The sequence below is a fragment of the Phyllobates terribilis genome, unplaced genomic scaffold, assembly GCF_046119375.1.
Source record: "Phyllobates terribilis strain yellow unplaced genomic scaffold, ASM4611937v1 Scaffold_1__5_contigs__length_1240528914, whole genome shotgun sequence".
Lineage (NCBI taxonomy): Eukaryota > Metazoa > Chordata > Amphibia > Anura > Dendrobatidae > Phyllobates > Phyllobates terribilis.
Window position 1 is genome coordinate 361143492 of NW_027362761.1, and position 16302 is coordinate 361159793.

At 41.0% G+C, this 16302-nt stretch overlaps 1 protein-coding gene across 2 annotated transcripts in view; it reads left to right on the forward strand.

Moving 5' to 3' along the window:
- Positions 1–536: 536 nt before the first annotated feature.
- ANAPC5 (anaphase promoting complex subunit 5) overlaps positions 537–16302 on the forward strand; it is a 36837-nt gene continuing 21071 nt past the window's right edge. For both annotated transcript variants that reach the window (XM_073676289.1, XM_073676290.1), the window contains exons 1-11: positions 537–846; positions 2859–2938; positions 7365–7474; positions 7611–7845; positions 9345–9411; positions 10224–10325; positions 12074–12264; positions 12723–12804; positions 13378–13470; positions 13555–13736; positions 14454–14589. In XM_073676289.1, coding sequence (XP_073532390.1) covers positions 646–846; positions 2859–2938; positions 7365–7474; positions 7611–7845; positions 9345–9411; positions 10224–10325; positions 12074–12264; positions 12723–12804; positions 13378–13470; positions 13555–13736; positions 14454–14589 — 1479 coding nt within the window. In that variant the 5' untranslated portion in view covers positions 537–645. The remainder of the gene's footprint in view (positions 847–2858; positions 2939–7364; positions 7475–7610; positions 7846–9344; positions 9412–10223; positions 10326–12073; positions 12265–12722; positions 12805–13377; positions 13471–13554; positions 13737–14453; positions 14590–16302) is intronic.

The following is a 16302-nucleotide window of genomic DNA, read 5'->3' on the forward strand; positions in this document are numbered from 1 at the left end:
ACACCTGTTTATATGGAATATGTGTTCATTCTCCTCTATTATCTACATATATTTCATGTTCATTCCCCACTTATCAAGCACAGGGAATATATTATAAGGCATTAAAAATGGAGCAATCACAGAATCACAGCCGATCTGACATCTCCTGCCAGGGTAGAAATGGTAAATGGGTGCACCTTGGGGCGTGTTTTGCTCCTCTTTCTGTTCTGTAAAAGTTTGGGACATATAGAAAGGGATGTGGTTTATGGCGCTGTCCTGCGGCTTGTGCCACATTCTTAACTTTCTATAAAGCCGGTTTTCTTGCAGTAATTATAGCAAAATTGGATGCCTTTTCTTTCTAGTTTTTTTTGCTACTGGCTATGACACATTTTACGTCTAGGCTTGTGTTTTTGCCACTGTGTACACTTGGTATAAGGTACAATATTGTACTGGAGGCACAACGCGCTCAACGCTTTTCAATGCGGAACAGTTATTGACGTACATGGGTTTCCAGGGGAAGCCTTAGAGAGAGGACAAAGGCCTCCGGTCACATGATACTCAGCGTACCTTCCGATTGGCCCGTTTCATGACGCGCCTGTCTGTGAAGCTCCGAACTGTAGAAGCTGCGGAGTGGAGTATCGGGCAGAGCCCGGTGCCCGTTCGGACATGGCCAGTGTTCACGAGAGTCTGTATTTTAACCCCATGATGACCAATGGCGTAGTGCATGCCAATGTGTTTGGTATCAAGGACTGGGTGACCCCGTACAAGATCTCGGTGCTTGTACTGCTGAGTGAGATGACTATAAGCACAGAGGTCACTATGGTGGACAAGAGGCGGCTGAACAAGCAGATCCTGCCGCTTCTCCAGGTGATTTACACAGGTGGCTGCATTGTGCACAGTGGTCACCAGGCAATGTGCGGGCTCTGGGGGCTGCAGGCGAGGTGTCAGTCTCTGAGCGCAGCATCTGAACAGTCCCCTAGATCACAGGCTATAACCAGGAGAGTATGGATGAGGCTGTCAGGGTAATGCTGGGAGTTGTAGTACTTTAACAGCTGGAACGCTGTACGTTGAGGACAATTCCTCTTCCTGTACCAGTTAGACATGATCAGGACAGGTCATCAGCTTCTGGATGTAATGTGATAACAAGCAAAGATATGGAAAACTGAAGAATGGATACACAAATGTAGGAGAATCTCGCAGACTATTTCATAACGTATCGTAAATAAAGGGCTTATAACAGCTGCCATCTGATTTTCATTGAGGGGAGGCCATGTTGGGGAAGCTGGGGCCGCAGCCATCATTAGACTGCTGAGGAGGCTCTCAGAATTGCTGGACAACTATGTAAACCCTTAGAAGGGGTTGTCCTGTCTATATTTATTTTAGTCCAGAGGCTTCAAGTTTTATAAAATAACAAGCAAAGCTGTCACTCTGCCTCGTTGGGCCCAGCGATTGCTCTCTGCTATTGATTTGGTCTTTGTTTATCTGCTGCAAAAGTGATTTCATGTCTAAAGCCGTCATAGACCTCTGCAGCCAATCACTAGGCTCAGCCAATGTAGACAGCACAAGCTTGTGAGGTCAGAGGCTGCAGACCACGGCTTTAGACATCACATCACTTTTGCAGCAGATCAACAAAGACCAAATCAAAGGCAGTCAGTAACCGCTGAGCCCAAGGAGGCTGAGTAACCTCTCAGTTTATTTTATAAGCCTTGAACTGAGAAATTAAATAGGACAACCCCTTTAATGACACAGTCTAGATTATGTCCTCAAAGGGGTGATTCTCTGAAAACATACTGAATGTAGATTGTGAACCCCAACTGATGACAATGTAAAGTACTGCAAGGTATGATAGTGTTATTTAAGGAAGCATAATAATAAAAATATGGACATTTTTCACCAGCCCGGGACAATCCTATGATGGCGCTATTCTGTTTCTCCTGTCAATTTTTGTTTGCTGTGCACTAGTGATACCACATCGCAATCTGAGGCAGTCACATGCGTGAAACAACAGAGGCTGGATGGGTACTAGGGGAGAGTAGGCAGGGGAGCATTTTTATTATTCTAATATAAATTAAAAAAAATTATATATATTTATATTTTTTTTTTAATGAAGAATCAATGAAAAAGGAAAATCTGCATGAAAATCAATAACATTTGTTGTGAGTTTACTGCCTTGTAATTTCTGCACCTTTTTGGTCACAAAACCAATCCAAGCCTGTTTCTTGTATCGTTAGGCTATGTTCACACACGTATTTTTTTCTGCAGCTAAATTTGTTGCTAATCTGCTGACAATTTTTCTCTGGCAGGAAAATAGCAGGTTTTCCTGCGTTTTTTGCTGCGTTTTTTTCACTGTCCTTCTGTCTCTATTTAGGCGTGTACATAAAGTTCTGTGAAAAAAAAAAAAGAATCCCATTCTATTTTGCCATCAAAAACGCAGGTGCGTTTTTTCACCACCTATTACTTCCTATGGGTGAAAAAAAAAACACTGAAAGAAGTGACATGCTCTATTTTCCAAAAACGCAAGCAAGGCAGAAAATGCGCAGCAAGCAAAAAGCAACGTGTGAACAGAGAATTCTGGTTTCTCATAGACTTTGCTGGTACTGCAAAACGCAGCTGAAAATTTGCATAAAAATCTGCTGCAAAATACGCAGGAAAACACGTGTGTGAACATAGCCTAACAGCACGGGAAGTCAACATTTTAGAATAATAATAGTAAAACATTATTTTTTTTTTAGCTGAAAACTAGGTCACATTTTTACAGTAAACATATTGTTAAATAGTAGTTAAAACTTTTTCTCCTGAATGTATGATCGTATTTAGTTTTTAGACTAACGTTAGTCTATGTATGTACATGCGTAAATATCTTTTCTCTGTTTTTCTAGGGTCCTGACATGTCACTTTCAAAGCTTATTAAGATTGTGAATGACTGCTGTCCAAATGTGGCAAGTTCTTTACAAATCAGGTAGGTTCTCAGAATTGCAGTTAATTGCTCTAACGGTATTTGAGGTATTCATCACTTAAAGCGGAGTCTGTCAGTACAGAATGACTGTTCCAGCCAAGCAGAGGCGCTCAGTGTACATTTGGCATGGTTCAGTGCACCTTCACCTACTTGTTTTCTGTATCAGCCTTTCTCTGGCTTATGCAAAGCATATGCTGTCAATCATGGAAGAGGACGGTGGAGATAGATGGAAAGGTACACGGAATTGTTTTGCCACACCAAAGGTGCACCGGGCTCTTGAACTTGGTGTGAAGATCTGAGGTTGTGGGTTGTAATAATCATCTAGGCAGGTTAACAATGCAACAATATTTTATTCCTTACATCCATTGTTTTACAACAATTCCAGGTAAAATGGCTAAAATACAATGCTCTCAGTCCGCAAGTTTCCAACCCGGGATCGGTAGTTCTACTGCCCACGTACGCAGGCGATACTCACTGTCTCCCAACTTTTGGTTGGCCCACATATTTCGTATCTCCCACCAGTATAGTCTGTAGCCACAGTCCACGCTCCTCCAGACGATAGATAACATGATCGAAGCCCATGTATCAAGCAGCAATAGTCCATAAAGCGCACCTGTCCGCAGGATTGTGCTTAGTAAACTACATACACTGTCGGGTGGGCGCTGTTATACTGAGTAAAATGATACCTTTGATGATGAAATCCATCCAGTGGTTCTTTTATAATTTTTATTTTCAGTTCTGCCATAATGATATGCATGTGCTCTCATTGTGTATTCCTATCTGTGCCTTGTGACAGGTCACTGTGGTTTCAGTGACCTGCCTACTATTTTGCATGCTGACTGTGTAATTTGTCACAAAGTGAAATTTACATTCCCCCCAAAATGGCCGCGGCCAGTGCATGCGCAGTTTGCCGAGAGATACTACTGCGCATGCGCGGCGCCATATTGCTGCACCCAAATTATTTTTCCTGAAGCAAAATGGCGCGTGCGCAGTATCATCTCTCGGTAACCAAAAGACGCTACTGCGCATGCGCGGCCTGCAGCAGCCATATTGGGGGATGTAAATTTTCACTTTTGAACAGAAATTACACAGGCAATATTTAAAATAGGCAGGTCACTGAAAGCACAGTGACTTGTCACAAGGCACAGATAGAAATACATAATGAGAGCACCAGCGCACGAGCATATCGTCATGTCAGAACTATAAAATAAAGATTATAAAAGAATCACTGGACGGATTTCATCAACGGTATCATTTTACTCAGTCTAATGTCGCCCACCTGACAGTGTATGTAGTTTACTAAGCACAATCCTGCTGACAGGTGTGCTTTAAGAAAGTTCATCAAATCCAGACGACAGATCCCACAACTGTAGCACGTGTGTCCAGCCCAGCTGGCAACCGATCTCCAAACTCCATAGACAATCAATCCATGGGCTCCAGGACCTCAGCCTAGATCCTCTCCCTTCGACGTCACTCTCCCAACTGCCTGACTAAAGATGTGGCTTATTTTCTTCCCTTCCTGGGATCAGCCCCCTGAATGGGCAGAAGTGTTCACACACTCCCCCCCCCCCCCCACCCACCCACAGCTAACTGTGCATTGGTGGAGGTATTTTTGTCAAGTTAAATCCCATCACCTGGAACTGTATGTGAGACCCCTGTGGTGATGGCTCCCCTGGGTCTACTATCCTCATCCAACACAATGGGCCTAGTGGCTGTTAGAACAATGGCTTGAGCCCCCTGAGACACAAACGAGATTAATGGAATGATTGCTTTACATTTACCTTTAGCAATCTCCTGTTTGGCCTTATGTATACATAAGATCCATCTTGCATGTCTTCCTCTGCTTACTGTCACTGAATGGAAACATTGATTCCTGAGGCTGAACTGACGAGCAAGCGAATGTCTAATAAAACACAGCAATAAGATTGACGTAATCAGTGCTCCATGCTGGAAAATGCTTCTCCCCTTAGAGCCGCGGACTCCACTCTACGTACATTGGTCCAATAGTCTTTAGAACAAGGCCATCTCGTAACACTTGGTTTGAACAAGTGACACCTGACAGTAGGCACTACACTTTGAACAGACCTGTTCTATTCAGCTCTGTTCGTGGTCTACATCCAGCAGCTGATTAATGGGTGCATTGAACCCCCAGCTGATCAGCAGGGGTGTTTGGTCTCTGACAGATCTGATATTGATAACCTGTTATCATAGGGATAGGTCATCACTTTTTTTTTTTTTATATCTGGACAACCCATTTAAGCATGTGTATAAGAAAACCCATCACTCAGATTATATTGTTGATGGAGATATTACATTTTCAGGCGATCCTATAGTGCAGAGGTGGGTAATTTTCCCAAGGGATCAAATGCATGAGAGACCATGACCGTTTTGGAGGGCCGAACCAACCATCTGAACTTAGTTATGCTGTTTATTAATGTTTTATATTAATTCTATTGCTTAATATTGTGCAGAATTGTCCTTTGGCTAGCTGCTATTTGATACTTCTAATGCATGTTATGATAGGGGTTACTGTTACTTGTATTCTTATCAGTTTCGACTAATCAATAATATATAATTTAATGATTTTTATTAAGTTTATAAAAAAAATAGTAAATCATACTACACCTGTTATTTAGCTCTTGTAGGTTGATCTGTTACCCCCACAGAGTATGATGTCCCCCCACACAACCCTCCACAACTACTGACTATTTAAAAATAAAACAACTACACACCTCTCCCAATTCCCTGCTACTGTGGTCTGTGCAGTGTTCTGAGGCTCTGCACAAATGGCGCGATGTAGTGACAGCATTGCACCTGCTTAGCTGTCAAACGACAGGCTCAATGGTAGAAGAGGGAGCTGACGACCTCCTGTTCCATCACTGTATTCACAGCTATTTGCATCTTTGAAGATACAGATACCAGTAGAATTGAGATGCTGGGCGGAGGGTGGCCGCCTGGGGCAAGACACCATCGTTTCCAGCATGGCTGTGGAGTCTGTATAAAATGGACCGACTCATAAATATATAATAAATTGGGTACAGTAGTACAATGCAGGATGTGCTGTAAATGTTTTCATAAGAATTTGGGAAAGTTATGAAATGTCCTTTAAATGTCTGTTCTGTTCCTGATCTAAGGATCTCAGTTTTTTTTAGTTGAGATGAATCTGTGCTGCACTCTATGTACACGCTTAGTAGTGAGGCAGGGCTGTGGAGTCGGAGGTTTGGCTTACCGACTCCACAGCCCTAGTTTCCAGCCCTTTGGCTGTCTCAGTCTGTGAGCAACACTTTGTTTAGGTCTGCTATAGTGTATAATGTATTGTTTTGGTCTATATTCTGGTCGAAATGTCCAAAATATGTACATATATTCACACTTTTGCTACTATAGTAGTAAGATTGTGAATACTATTAATTAATGAGAGCAGTTTGTAATAATTATTACATAACCAGTACATTACTGCTTCATCGTAAGTACAGCACTATCTCAATAAATGGGGTGACTCTCAGGTTTAAAGGGAATCTGCTGAGAGGTTTTTGCTATGTAATCTGAAAGCAGCATGATGTAGGGACAGAGACCCTGATTACAGTGATGTATCACTCAGTTTACGGGGTGCAGCAGTAATGATAGAACCACAGTTTTCTCTGCTGCAGATCCAGCAGAGCCCAGAATGCTGAGCTCTGTATGATCGCGCCCTTTCCACAGCTTTCTGTGTACACTGTATAGTGACAGAGCTGCTAATCAGTGGTGGATGTGTGGTCAAACTAGCAGGCACAAGGCCAGTTGTCCCGTAGTGATAATCTCCTGCTGATAAAACACTGATTGTATTAAAACAGCAAAACTCAACCCAGTAAGTGACACATCCTTGGAATCCAGTTCTTTTATACCACATCATGGTGCTCAGATTACATAACAAAAACCTGATGACAGATTCATTCAATAATAAAATAAAGAAATTAAATCACAAAATAAAGCGAAACAAACATTGATGCACTACCACTGTCATAACATTGACCAATAGATTACCTGCCCAGTTACCCTGAGTTTTTTACAATTGATCGATAATATAGCAAGGATCTGCACAAAAAATAATGTGGCCATAACAGAATAGTTTACAATAATACTTTTATGTTTATCTCTAACAGTTAATCACTCATAGGGGTCTGTACAGGTCACCCATGCCAGTGGCAGATTTTTACCTTATTGAGAATTTTGAGAATTAATTAATTCTGGGCATAAGGGAATTTATTTTATTTCATTGGGTCATGAAGTCAAGACCAGACTGACCATTACATTATGTATGTAAAGAATTTTTCATGTGAAAAGTTATATTACATGTATAATATATGTAATCACATACCCTTCTCCCTCAACCCCTTCCTTTTGATTATTTCAGGCCACATTAGATCTCACTTAATCCTTTCCTCTTTCCTAGGATAAAGCTCATGGCTGAAGGAGAACTAAAAGACATGGAGCAGTTTTTTGATGAACTTTCAGACTCCTTCTCAGGGACGGAACCAGATGTGCACAAAACCAGTGTTGTGGGTAGGTGCAGCAATGAATATAATTGGCGGTAAAAGTGTTTATGTAAAATAAATTAATTCCACTCAACTAAGTACATTATATTTACTCTAACAGACGATATATGCTTTTTAATTGCACTTTCTCAACACTTTTTAAGGTCTTTTTCTTCGCCACATGATCTTGGCCTACAACAAACTGTCATTCAGTCAGGTATACAAATTGTACACCTCGCTGCAGAATTACTTTCAGTGTGATAAAGGCAAGACCACATCAAAAACGGAAAGTGAAGTGGCTGACATGGAGCTCGCAAACGCTGAAGAAGACGACGAAGAGGAACAAGAATTAAGTGATGATCGAGAAATGGAGAAAGACGACCTTGACGGTCCTATTGGGTAATATGAAATGGGACTATTTTTCTTTCTAATCTCAAAAAGTTAGAGGGTCAAGACCAGCTCACTTTCACATCAGATGTGAGCAGTGCTGGTAATGTAACATCTTTATATATCTGCTAGGATGCATGCACGATCGGCATCTGCCCTATTCTAGTACATAATCAGCATGCTTACCTTCTGATGCAGAAGAAAGCAGAACCGGACAACCCCGATAAGTTGTCTACACACATTTTGGCAGGAGCTGCCTACCATCTAATGTTTATTGTAGCTTTCCAGCTCGCCCCACATAGCTAATGTCAGAGGAGGAGGAGATCAGGCAGTTTTTTTAATGATCTTTTGAAATACTTAGAAGTTGTCTACTACTTTAGCATTGATGACTTATCTTTAGGATAGGTCATCAATGTCCAATCGGTCGGGGTCCGACACCCAGCACCCCCGCCCATCAGCTGTTATAGATGTCGGCGGCTGCCAGCCGGAAGTACTCACTTGCGGAGCTGCTCCATCTTCTGATAGTGGCCGGGGCTTGGTACTACACATTCGCCTCTTATTGATTTGACTAGAAGGTGGATGTGTAGTACCAAGCCCCGGCCACTATCAGAAGATGGAGCAGCTCCGCAAGTGAGTTTTTCCGACGGCCACCGCCTCCAATAACAGCTGATGGGCGGGGGTGTCGTACCCTGGCCAATCAGACATTGATGACCTATCCTAAGGATAGGTCATCAATGTCTGAAGTAATGGCCAACCTCTTTAAATTTTTTCATAAATGTATCTAAATCCTGACAAAGCAGCTAGATAAGCCCACTTTTCATTACAATTTTACACTTGATGTACCTGACCAAAATGTTGTAAATTCTAGCACAAATTGTTAATACATATGTCGCCGTGCAGATGAGAGTAAAATACACCATAAACCAGCGACAGATACAGTAATATATATGTGGAGCTTTGTATGAAATGTTCTTTTTCTTAAAATGAATCACTGATTTTGGAGGCCCTAGAATATTCATATATATGTGTTTATTTGGAACTGTATTATGAGGAACTGTACTAGTGTGTGTGTGTGTGTATGGGGAGTTCACTACAATGTAATTCATCCATCTGTTGGGGTACACTGCCATAGTGAGCAAAGTGCTGCATAACCTGTACATGTAAGTTTACCTGTGCATACCCCAATGATAGAAGGGTTTACAATTACTTGTACTGTTTTGTTAATATTGTTAGCATAGATATGTTAGGGTCTAATCCCCCTACAGTGATTGCACTGACAGCTAGGACAGATCTGTTTTCTAATGCACCCTTGCTGATTTCATAGGTTTACAATGGGCTTCCTCTGGTTTCTGATGTTTTGACTGCAGATTAGGTTGTAAAAAAAATCACGGGAAACAGCCGGAACGTAATAGATCAATGATCGGAGCTTCCCACCCTCGGACACCATTTCTTTGCTTTAGTAGTTGATGTAACATATATACGATACTAATTCTCAATTTATTTTTTCTTAGAGAGGAAGAATTGGCATGTAACGGACCTCTGTCGCAAAAGCAGGCTGAATATTTCCTGTCCCATCAGGTTTGTCAATGTTTGAATATGATTTATAATTGCATGTCACTTTAAGATTTCATTGATCAAGTATTAGACTTCAAAATAGTATTTAAAAAAACATGATAGTGGATACGAACCACGGGCAGCATGTATCAGGCACTGACTGTATGATTCCAATCATGTATGTGAAACCTGACCAGGGACCGAGCCGCATAGGAAGCTAGTCGAAAAGGCAGGCCCTCGGCTTGTCCCTGTCTGCTCCACTTAACTGACGGGTCTCTCCCTGTGTGCGTGTATAGGGAAAGACCTAAGACCTCCCAGTCATTGGCAGCGGATGGGCAGAAGTAGGTTTTTCTCTGAAACGTTGCAGCATCTGAGTCCTACATATGTGGCTGGAATCATACAGCCAGTCTGATGCGCGCTCCCTGGATCGGGCAGCATGTATCCACTGTCGTGCGCTCTTTAAACATTCTTATTCCCATATGTACATTTTTTTCCCCTATTTCAGCATAACACATAAGATAAAGGCTGTTTAGCACTGGTGAAAGTGGCTGTGTCACCAGCTAAAACTAAATATTAATTAAAATGAACTTTGTTCATGGGAAAACCTCTTTAATATGTCTTCTATTCTCACATAGAAGTTATTTCTGATAGATTCTGTATGAATTTTGAAAGCACTCATACCATGCTCTTATTGGATGTTTTGTATGAATCAATGTACAGAAACCCTAGGCGTCCTCTTGTGCATGCCATTTATAATAGGATAAGCTTGTAAATGATTATATATTGGTTACTTCTTCATTTCAGTGCATCCTTAATCCAATTATTGTGCTTTCCAGGCCTCATTACTGAAGAATGATGAAAGTAAAGCTCTGTCTCCTGTCTTGTTACAAAAAGAACTGAACAATCTGCTGAAGTTTAATCCGGATTTTGCTGAAGCTGTGAGTTTTCTAGGAACAGTGATTGCATTTTTGTGAATAAGTCCATTTGTTTTTTTTGTGAATGCTCCCCAAAAAAAGTTTAAACTGAGGGTTTGGTTCTCCTCACTTTCTAATGACTCACATGTATCCAATAATGCGGTGTAAATTTAGCAAATGTCTACTCTAACTTACTGATGTACATTGCAACAAATTTTTGACTTTGCTTATACAACTTTATACATTTGTCACTTACATCTCTGACATTAAATTAGCAATATAAAAAGTTCCTTACTGTCACTGCTGAATCCGTTACTTCTTCTAGTATATAGCCAAGGACTGTAATCATTTTTAGACAAGTGCAGACAATAGCAATAATACCACAGTTTATACGGGATAAGCGGCGCTCCTTCAGGTCACCACTGTTATACATGAACAATCACTTTTTCAGAGCCTCAGACAAAACACATGTTTATGCAAAATGGCGTTGGCATGAGGGAGCGCCGCTTTTCCCCCCTGCCTGCAGTGTTATGGAATAAAGTGCATTGAATTTATTGATGAGTGTCGGAAGTTTCCTTCTACTATTTTATTTTTTTCATTAATTTGCTTACACCTCCCAAAATATAAAATTCCTCCTATTTGGAATCTAAATGCAATTTTTTTTTTCCTTTACCTGTTTTAATATTGCATTTTTCACTTGACTTTTGCAAATTCCTGTACATGATGTAAATAGCGCAAAATTCTGGTGCAAATTGTTAAAGGGTTATTTCCATGATCATCAGCAAGAGTGCACCGCTCCCCAGCCTCCCGGCTTGCTGGGGGGGAGGGGACATTGTGCTCCTGCTTGATTGACTCTCAGATGATGTTCTGAGTCAGGTTTGCCTTTGCAGCATTGCAGGAGCCCAGATGACTGGTCTCAGGAGTTAATAATGTACTCCTGCAATCGTGGCCAGCTTCAGAGCAGTGCTTACAAGCTCTTGTAAACTGCTTGTAAGCACTTCAAATGTTCATTTACAGCGGTGGCTAGAAGCCAATGCAATGAGCAATAAACAAGAAAATGAAAAATATTTCCTTTGTTGGGAAAGAGAATTTTTTTCTAAGATGTAAATTGCAAAGTTGCTTGTTTTTTCAAGCACTTTGCAATTTTATCCGTAAAAGAGCAAAGGAATACCACTAAGGGCAAATACGTTATTTTGGAGGAAAAGACATTGATATATGTTTGCCACGCTGTCTCTTATTTTGCATGTGGTGTTTATTTATGGGGTCACCAGTACATGTCTCTGCTGCTTCTGCAGACTTGGCGTATGGTCTGGTGTAGTTCTATTGTATCATCTTTTGCTTGATTAAGCTTCCTAATGAAGCATTCATAAATCTAATGGAAAACTGATAATCTAGGTACAATTGAATAACCTGGTGTCTCCCTTTTAAAAGCCATATTTGTTTAAGGGATTGTCATTTTGGCATTGACCCTTGTTAAAATGCGCCTGTAGGAGAGTTGGCTGATTTCTTCTGCCACTGGCGCCCCCAAATACTGTTCATTTTGCTGGGGAAGCCATTGCCAGCCAAGCACAGACACTGCAGAGAAATCTACACGATGGCCATGTAGATGAGTGGTTCTAATACAAGGACGGCCCTTGTTCACCAGACTAGGAGCTGCGTAAAGGGGGGAGAAGTCCCTTATGTCATTAGTGTATATGTCAGTGGTTGTCCTCATGGTACAGCTGTGAACTAACACTTTATTTCATCAAAGCTTCTTTCTTATTATTTTTCAGCATTACCTAAGCTATTTAAATAGTTTGCGTGTCCAAGATGTGTTCAGTTCAACACACAGCCTGCTTCATTATTTTGACCGCCTCATCCTCACTGGTGCAGAGAGTAAAAGCAATGGAGATGAAGGTTATGGACGAAGCCTACGATATGCTGCACTCAACCTGGCTGCTCTCCACTGTCGCTTTGGACACTAGTATGTAATTTCTGAGTATCATTACTTAGTATTAAAGGAATTGTCCAGCTTTTGGCTACAGGTCTAAGAGGATTCTTCTGTGGCACTGTTCAGAGTGATGGGTGTGTGCCCGCAAGTATGTGATTTGCACCCATGTACAGGTGTATCTCACTAAATTAGAATATCATCAAAAAGTAAATTTTTCAGTTCTTCAATGCAAAAAGTGAAACTCATATATTATATAGAGTCATTACAAACAGAGTGATCTATTTCAAGTGTTTAATTCTGTTAATGTTGATGATTATGGCTTACAGCCAATGAAACCACAAAAGTCATTATCTCAGTAAGTTAGAATATTTTATAACAGCTTTCAAATGTGATGCCTTAGTATAAAATTTTATATGTCTATCTATCTATCTAGCTATCTTTCTAGCTATCTTAATATACTTTTCAGTGTTTTTAATGTTTCCTTTCTGTAGTCATCAAGCAGAGCTGGCCCTGCAAGAAGCCATAAGGATAGCGCAAGAATCAAGTGACCATGTTTGCCTGCAGCACTGTCTGGTATGTTCACTGTTCTTTTTCTTTTATGGTGTCAGCACAATTAGAGTTTTTTTCAGATTAGATGTGGATTTTTTGTTCAGAAAATGTTCTGTATATTACAGTACTAGACAAAAAGCTTGACATTTTACTAAATCTCATCCTCTACGAGAATAAAAATTTTCAGGCCAAAATTGACTTGTGTGGTGAAATTTTAAACTTAGAAGATATGCATCTACTGTCTACTCTTGCGAATAAGGAAACTTTCCACGGAGAATTTCACATCTTAAGCATTATTCTAGGAATTTATCAAGGTTGTTTTTCATATGCCTGTCATTGTCAAAAGTCTCCTGGAGTAAGATACCCAAAACATATTTCTTTATAAATTTAGCACCTTTTTGGGTGGTCTGTGCACCACAAACTGATTATAGCATAGATCTCCACTACTATTTATACCATTTTTTGCTGCAAGTATAGTAAATCTGTAAAGCACTGCAACAAGGATTGTGCAAAGATTTTGAGAATTATTTTTTTAACTTCCAAACTCTGTTTTGTAGCTTCTGATGAAGTGTTTTGTAACTTTTTTTCTTTCTCAAGAGTTGGTTATACATACTAAAGAGCAGAAAGGGCGAGGACAGCAGCGTGTTGCTGGAACATTCTGTAAAGAAAGCTGTGCACTTTGGGCTGCCGGTAGGTTAATACTTTTCTTCCTAACTTTTATGACAGCATTCAGTGCATAGATGCTGACAGAAGCAACACTTTTTTGTCTTTCAGTATCTGGCTTCCCTTGGCATTCAGTCATTGGTTCAGCAAAGGGCGTTTGCAGGAAAGACTGCAGATAAACTTATGGATGCACTTAAAGACTCTGATCTTCTTCATTGGAAGCACAGTTTGTCTGAGCTAATTGACATCAGTACTGCTCAAAAGACAGCAATCTGGCGATTGTATGGACAGAGGTATCAAATTCTTTATATGAACTGTGTGAAAAGCCTTTGAAACAATATTTTAGTGGAACATTATCAGTCATCTTACTGTGGAGCATTTAAAGGGGTTGTTCAGGCTTACAGTATTGATAAGCTAGGGATAGCAGATTGGTTGGGGCCCAATATCCATTGCCACCACCAATCCGCTGTTATTTGCAGTGGCTGAATGTAAACACTTTGCGTGGAGCTGCTTAGCGCAGCACCGACCAAAATGTGGTGGCTTATGCCGGATGTTGATGGCTGCTGCAGCACAGCTCGTGTACGTTTGAATAAGAGCTTTGCTGCAGTATCTGGCAGCGGCTGCTACGCTTTGACCGGATTTGCACTCACCAGTTCCGTTCAAAGTGTTAACCTTTGACCACCGCATGAGCAGATCAGTGGAGGTGCCAGGTGTCGCACCCCCACCAATCTGCTATCTATGTGATAGGTCATAAATACGTATGCTGGGAAAACCTTATAACGTGCCTCACTCCAACCACACAAATGGAAAATTATGATTTATAGAAGTTTTTGTACACCTTTCCCTGATATTTGTAGTGCATAACCCTGGGGATAATGCGGGTAAACTAGATTACATTCCTGCATTGCCCAAATTGTCCATAACAGAACAATGACATTGCAGCGGGCACAATTGATCCTCAGTATGAACACCTCCTATAAGATTTGACACGTGGGCATTATCTCTTCTAGCACTATGGCATTGCAGCAGGCACAGATGCTCCTCAGCATGAACAGTTTGGATTGCGTTAATGTGAGCGTCCAGCAGAACAACACTGAATCATTTGCAGTAGTTTTGTGTCATCTTGCAGAGCTACATGCAGAACAGGTGAATCTGATATTTTATTTAGCACATTATTAAGGGTAAGGTCATATGTAGCAGTCACTGTGACTTTCCAATGGATTATAAGAAAGTGAGTGTAAATTGACTGTGCAGAAGTGGCACAGCCATTAACAATATGCAAACACGGGACCATTAACCCCTTAAAAACATTAGATGTACTAATGCGCGTCTGTGCCCTGAGACTTAAGAGCCAGACCCGTATTAGTACGTCATCGCGATCGCGCGCGCACACAGGCTGTGCGGGCGCGATCGCCGCCAGGTGTCAGCTGATTGTCACAGCTGACACCCGTGACAATGTGCAGGGAGCGGTCCCGCACCGCTCCCAGCACATTAACCCCCGCAATGCTGCGATCGAAGTCGATCGCAGCATTGCGGTGGCAAGGGGAGGTGATCGCAGATACTCGCCTCCTCTTCCGGCCTCCAGCGCTGTCTGCCGTGGCTTCCAGGATGTTGCCATGACGACCCGATGTCGTCATGACAACATCCGGGTCACCAGACTGCAGGAAGATTGTTTGGACATGCGCAGTGCATCTCCAAACTATCTTCTCCCTGTCCAGCACTGACAGCCTGCATGGCACAGGGATGGTGCTGCATTCCTGTGCCATGCAGGCGATCAGAATAAAAAAAGTGAAAGTCCCAGAGTGGGACAGAGTAAAAAAGTGTAAAAACTGTCAAAGTGAAAAAAAAAAAAAAAAAAAAATTGTATAAATATTAAAAATCAAATAAAAAAAATAAGCCACCAAAAATAAAAATATAATGTACCCATCAATAAATATTATTATAAAAAAAAAAAAAAAAAAACAATAAAAGTACACATATTTGGTATCGCCGCGTCCGGAACAACCTGACCTATAAAACTGTCCCACTAGTTAACCCCTTCAGTGAACGCGGTAAAAAATAAAAAACGAAGCAAAAAACAATGCTTTATCATCATACCGCCAAACAAAAAATGGAATAACACGCGATCAAAAAGACGAATATAAATAAAAATGGTACCGCTGAAAAGGTCATCTCGTCCCGCAAAAAACAAGCCGCCATACAGCTCCATCAGCCGAAAAATAAAAAAGTTATAGCTCTCCGAATAAAGCTATGCTAAAAAATATTTTTTTCTATAAAATTGCTTTTATTATGTAAAAGTGCAAAACATAGAAAAACGATATAAATGTGGTAGCGCTGTAAACGTACTGACCCGAAGAATAAAGCTGCCTTATCAATTTTACCACACGCGGAACAGAATAAAAAAAAAAACAATTCCTGAATTGTTGGTTTTTGTTTATTCTGCCTCCCAAAAATCGGAATAGAAAGCAATCAAAAAATGTCACGTGCCTGAAAATGGCACCAATAACGACGTCAACTCATCCCGCAAAAAAACAAGCCGTCACATGACTGTCTGCCAAAATCTGGAAAAATTATAGCTCTCAAAATATGGCGATGCAAAAACTAGATTTTACAAAAAATGCGTCTTTTAGTGTGTGACAGCTGTCAGTCATAAAAACCCCATATGATTCTGGTATCACTGTAATCGCACCGACCCGAAGAATAAAGTAGTCTAATCACTTATACCGCACGAGGAACGGCGTAAAAAATAAACTCTCGGGTTAGGGTTGGGCTGGGTTTGGGGTTAGGGTTGTGATGGGGTTGGGATTTTTTTCAAAAGTAAGAAAAAAAGATGACGATATGGCGACTAGTGTTGAGCGC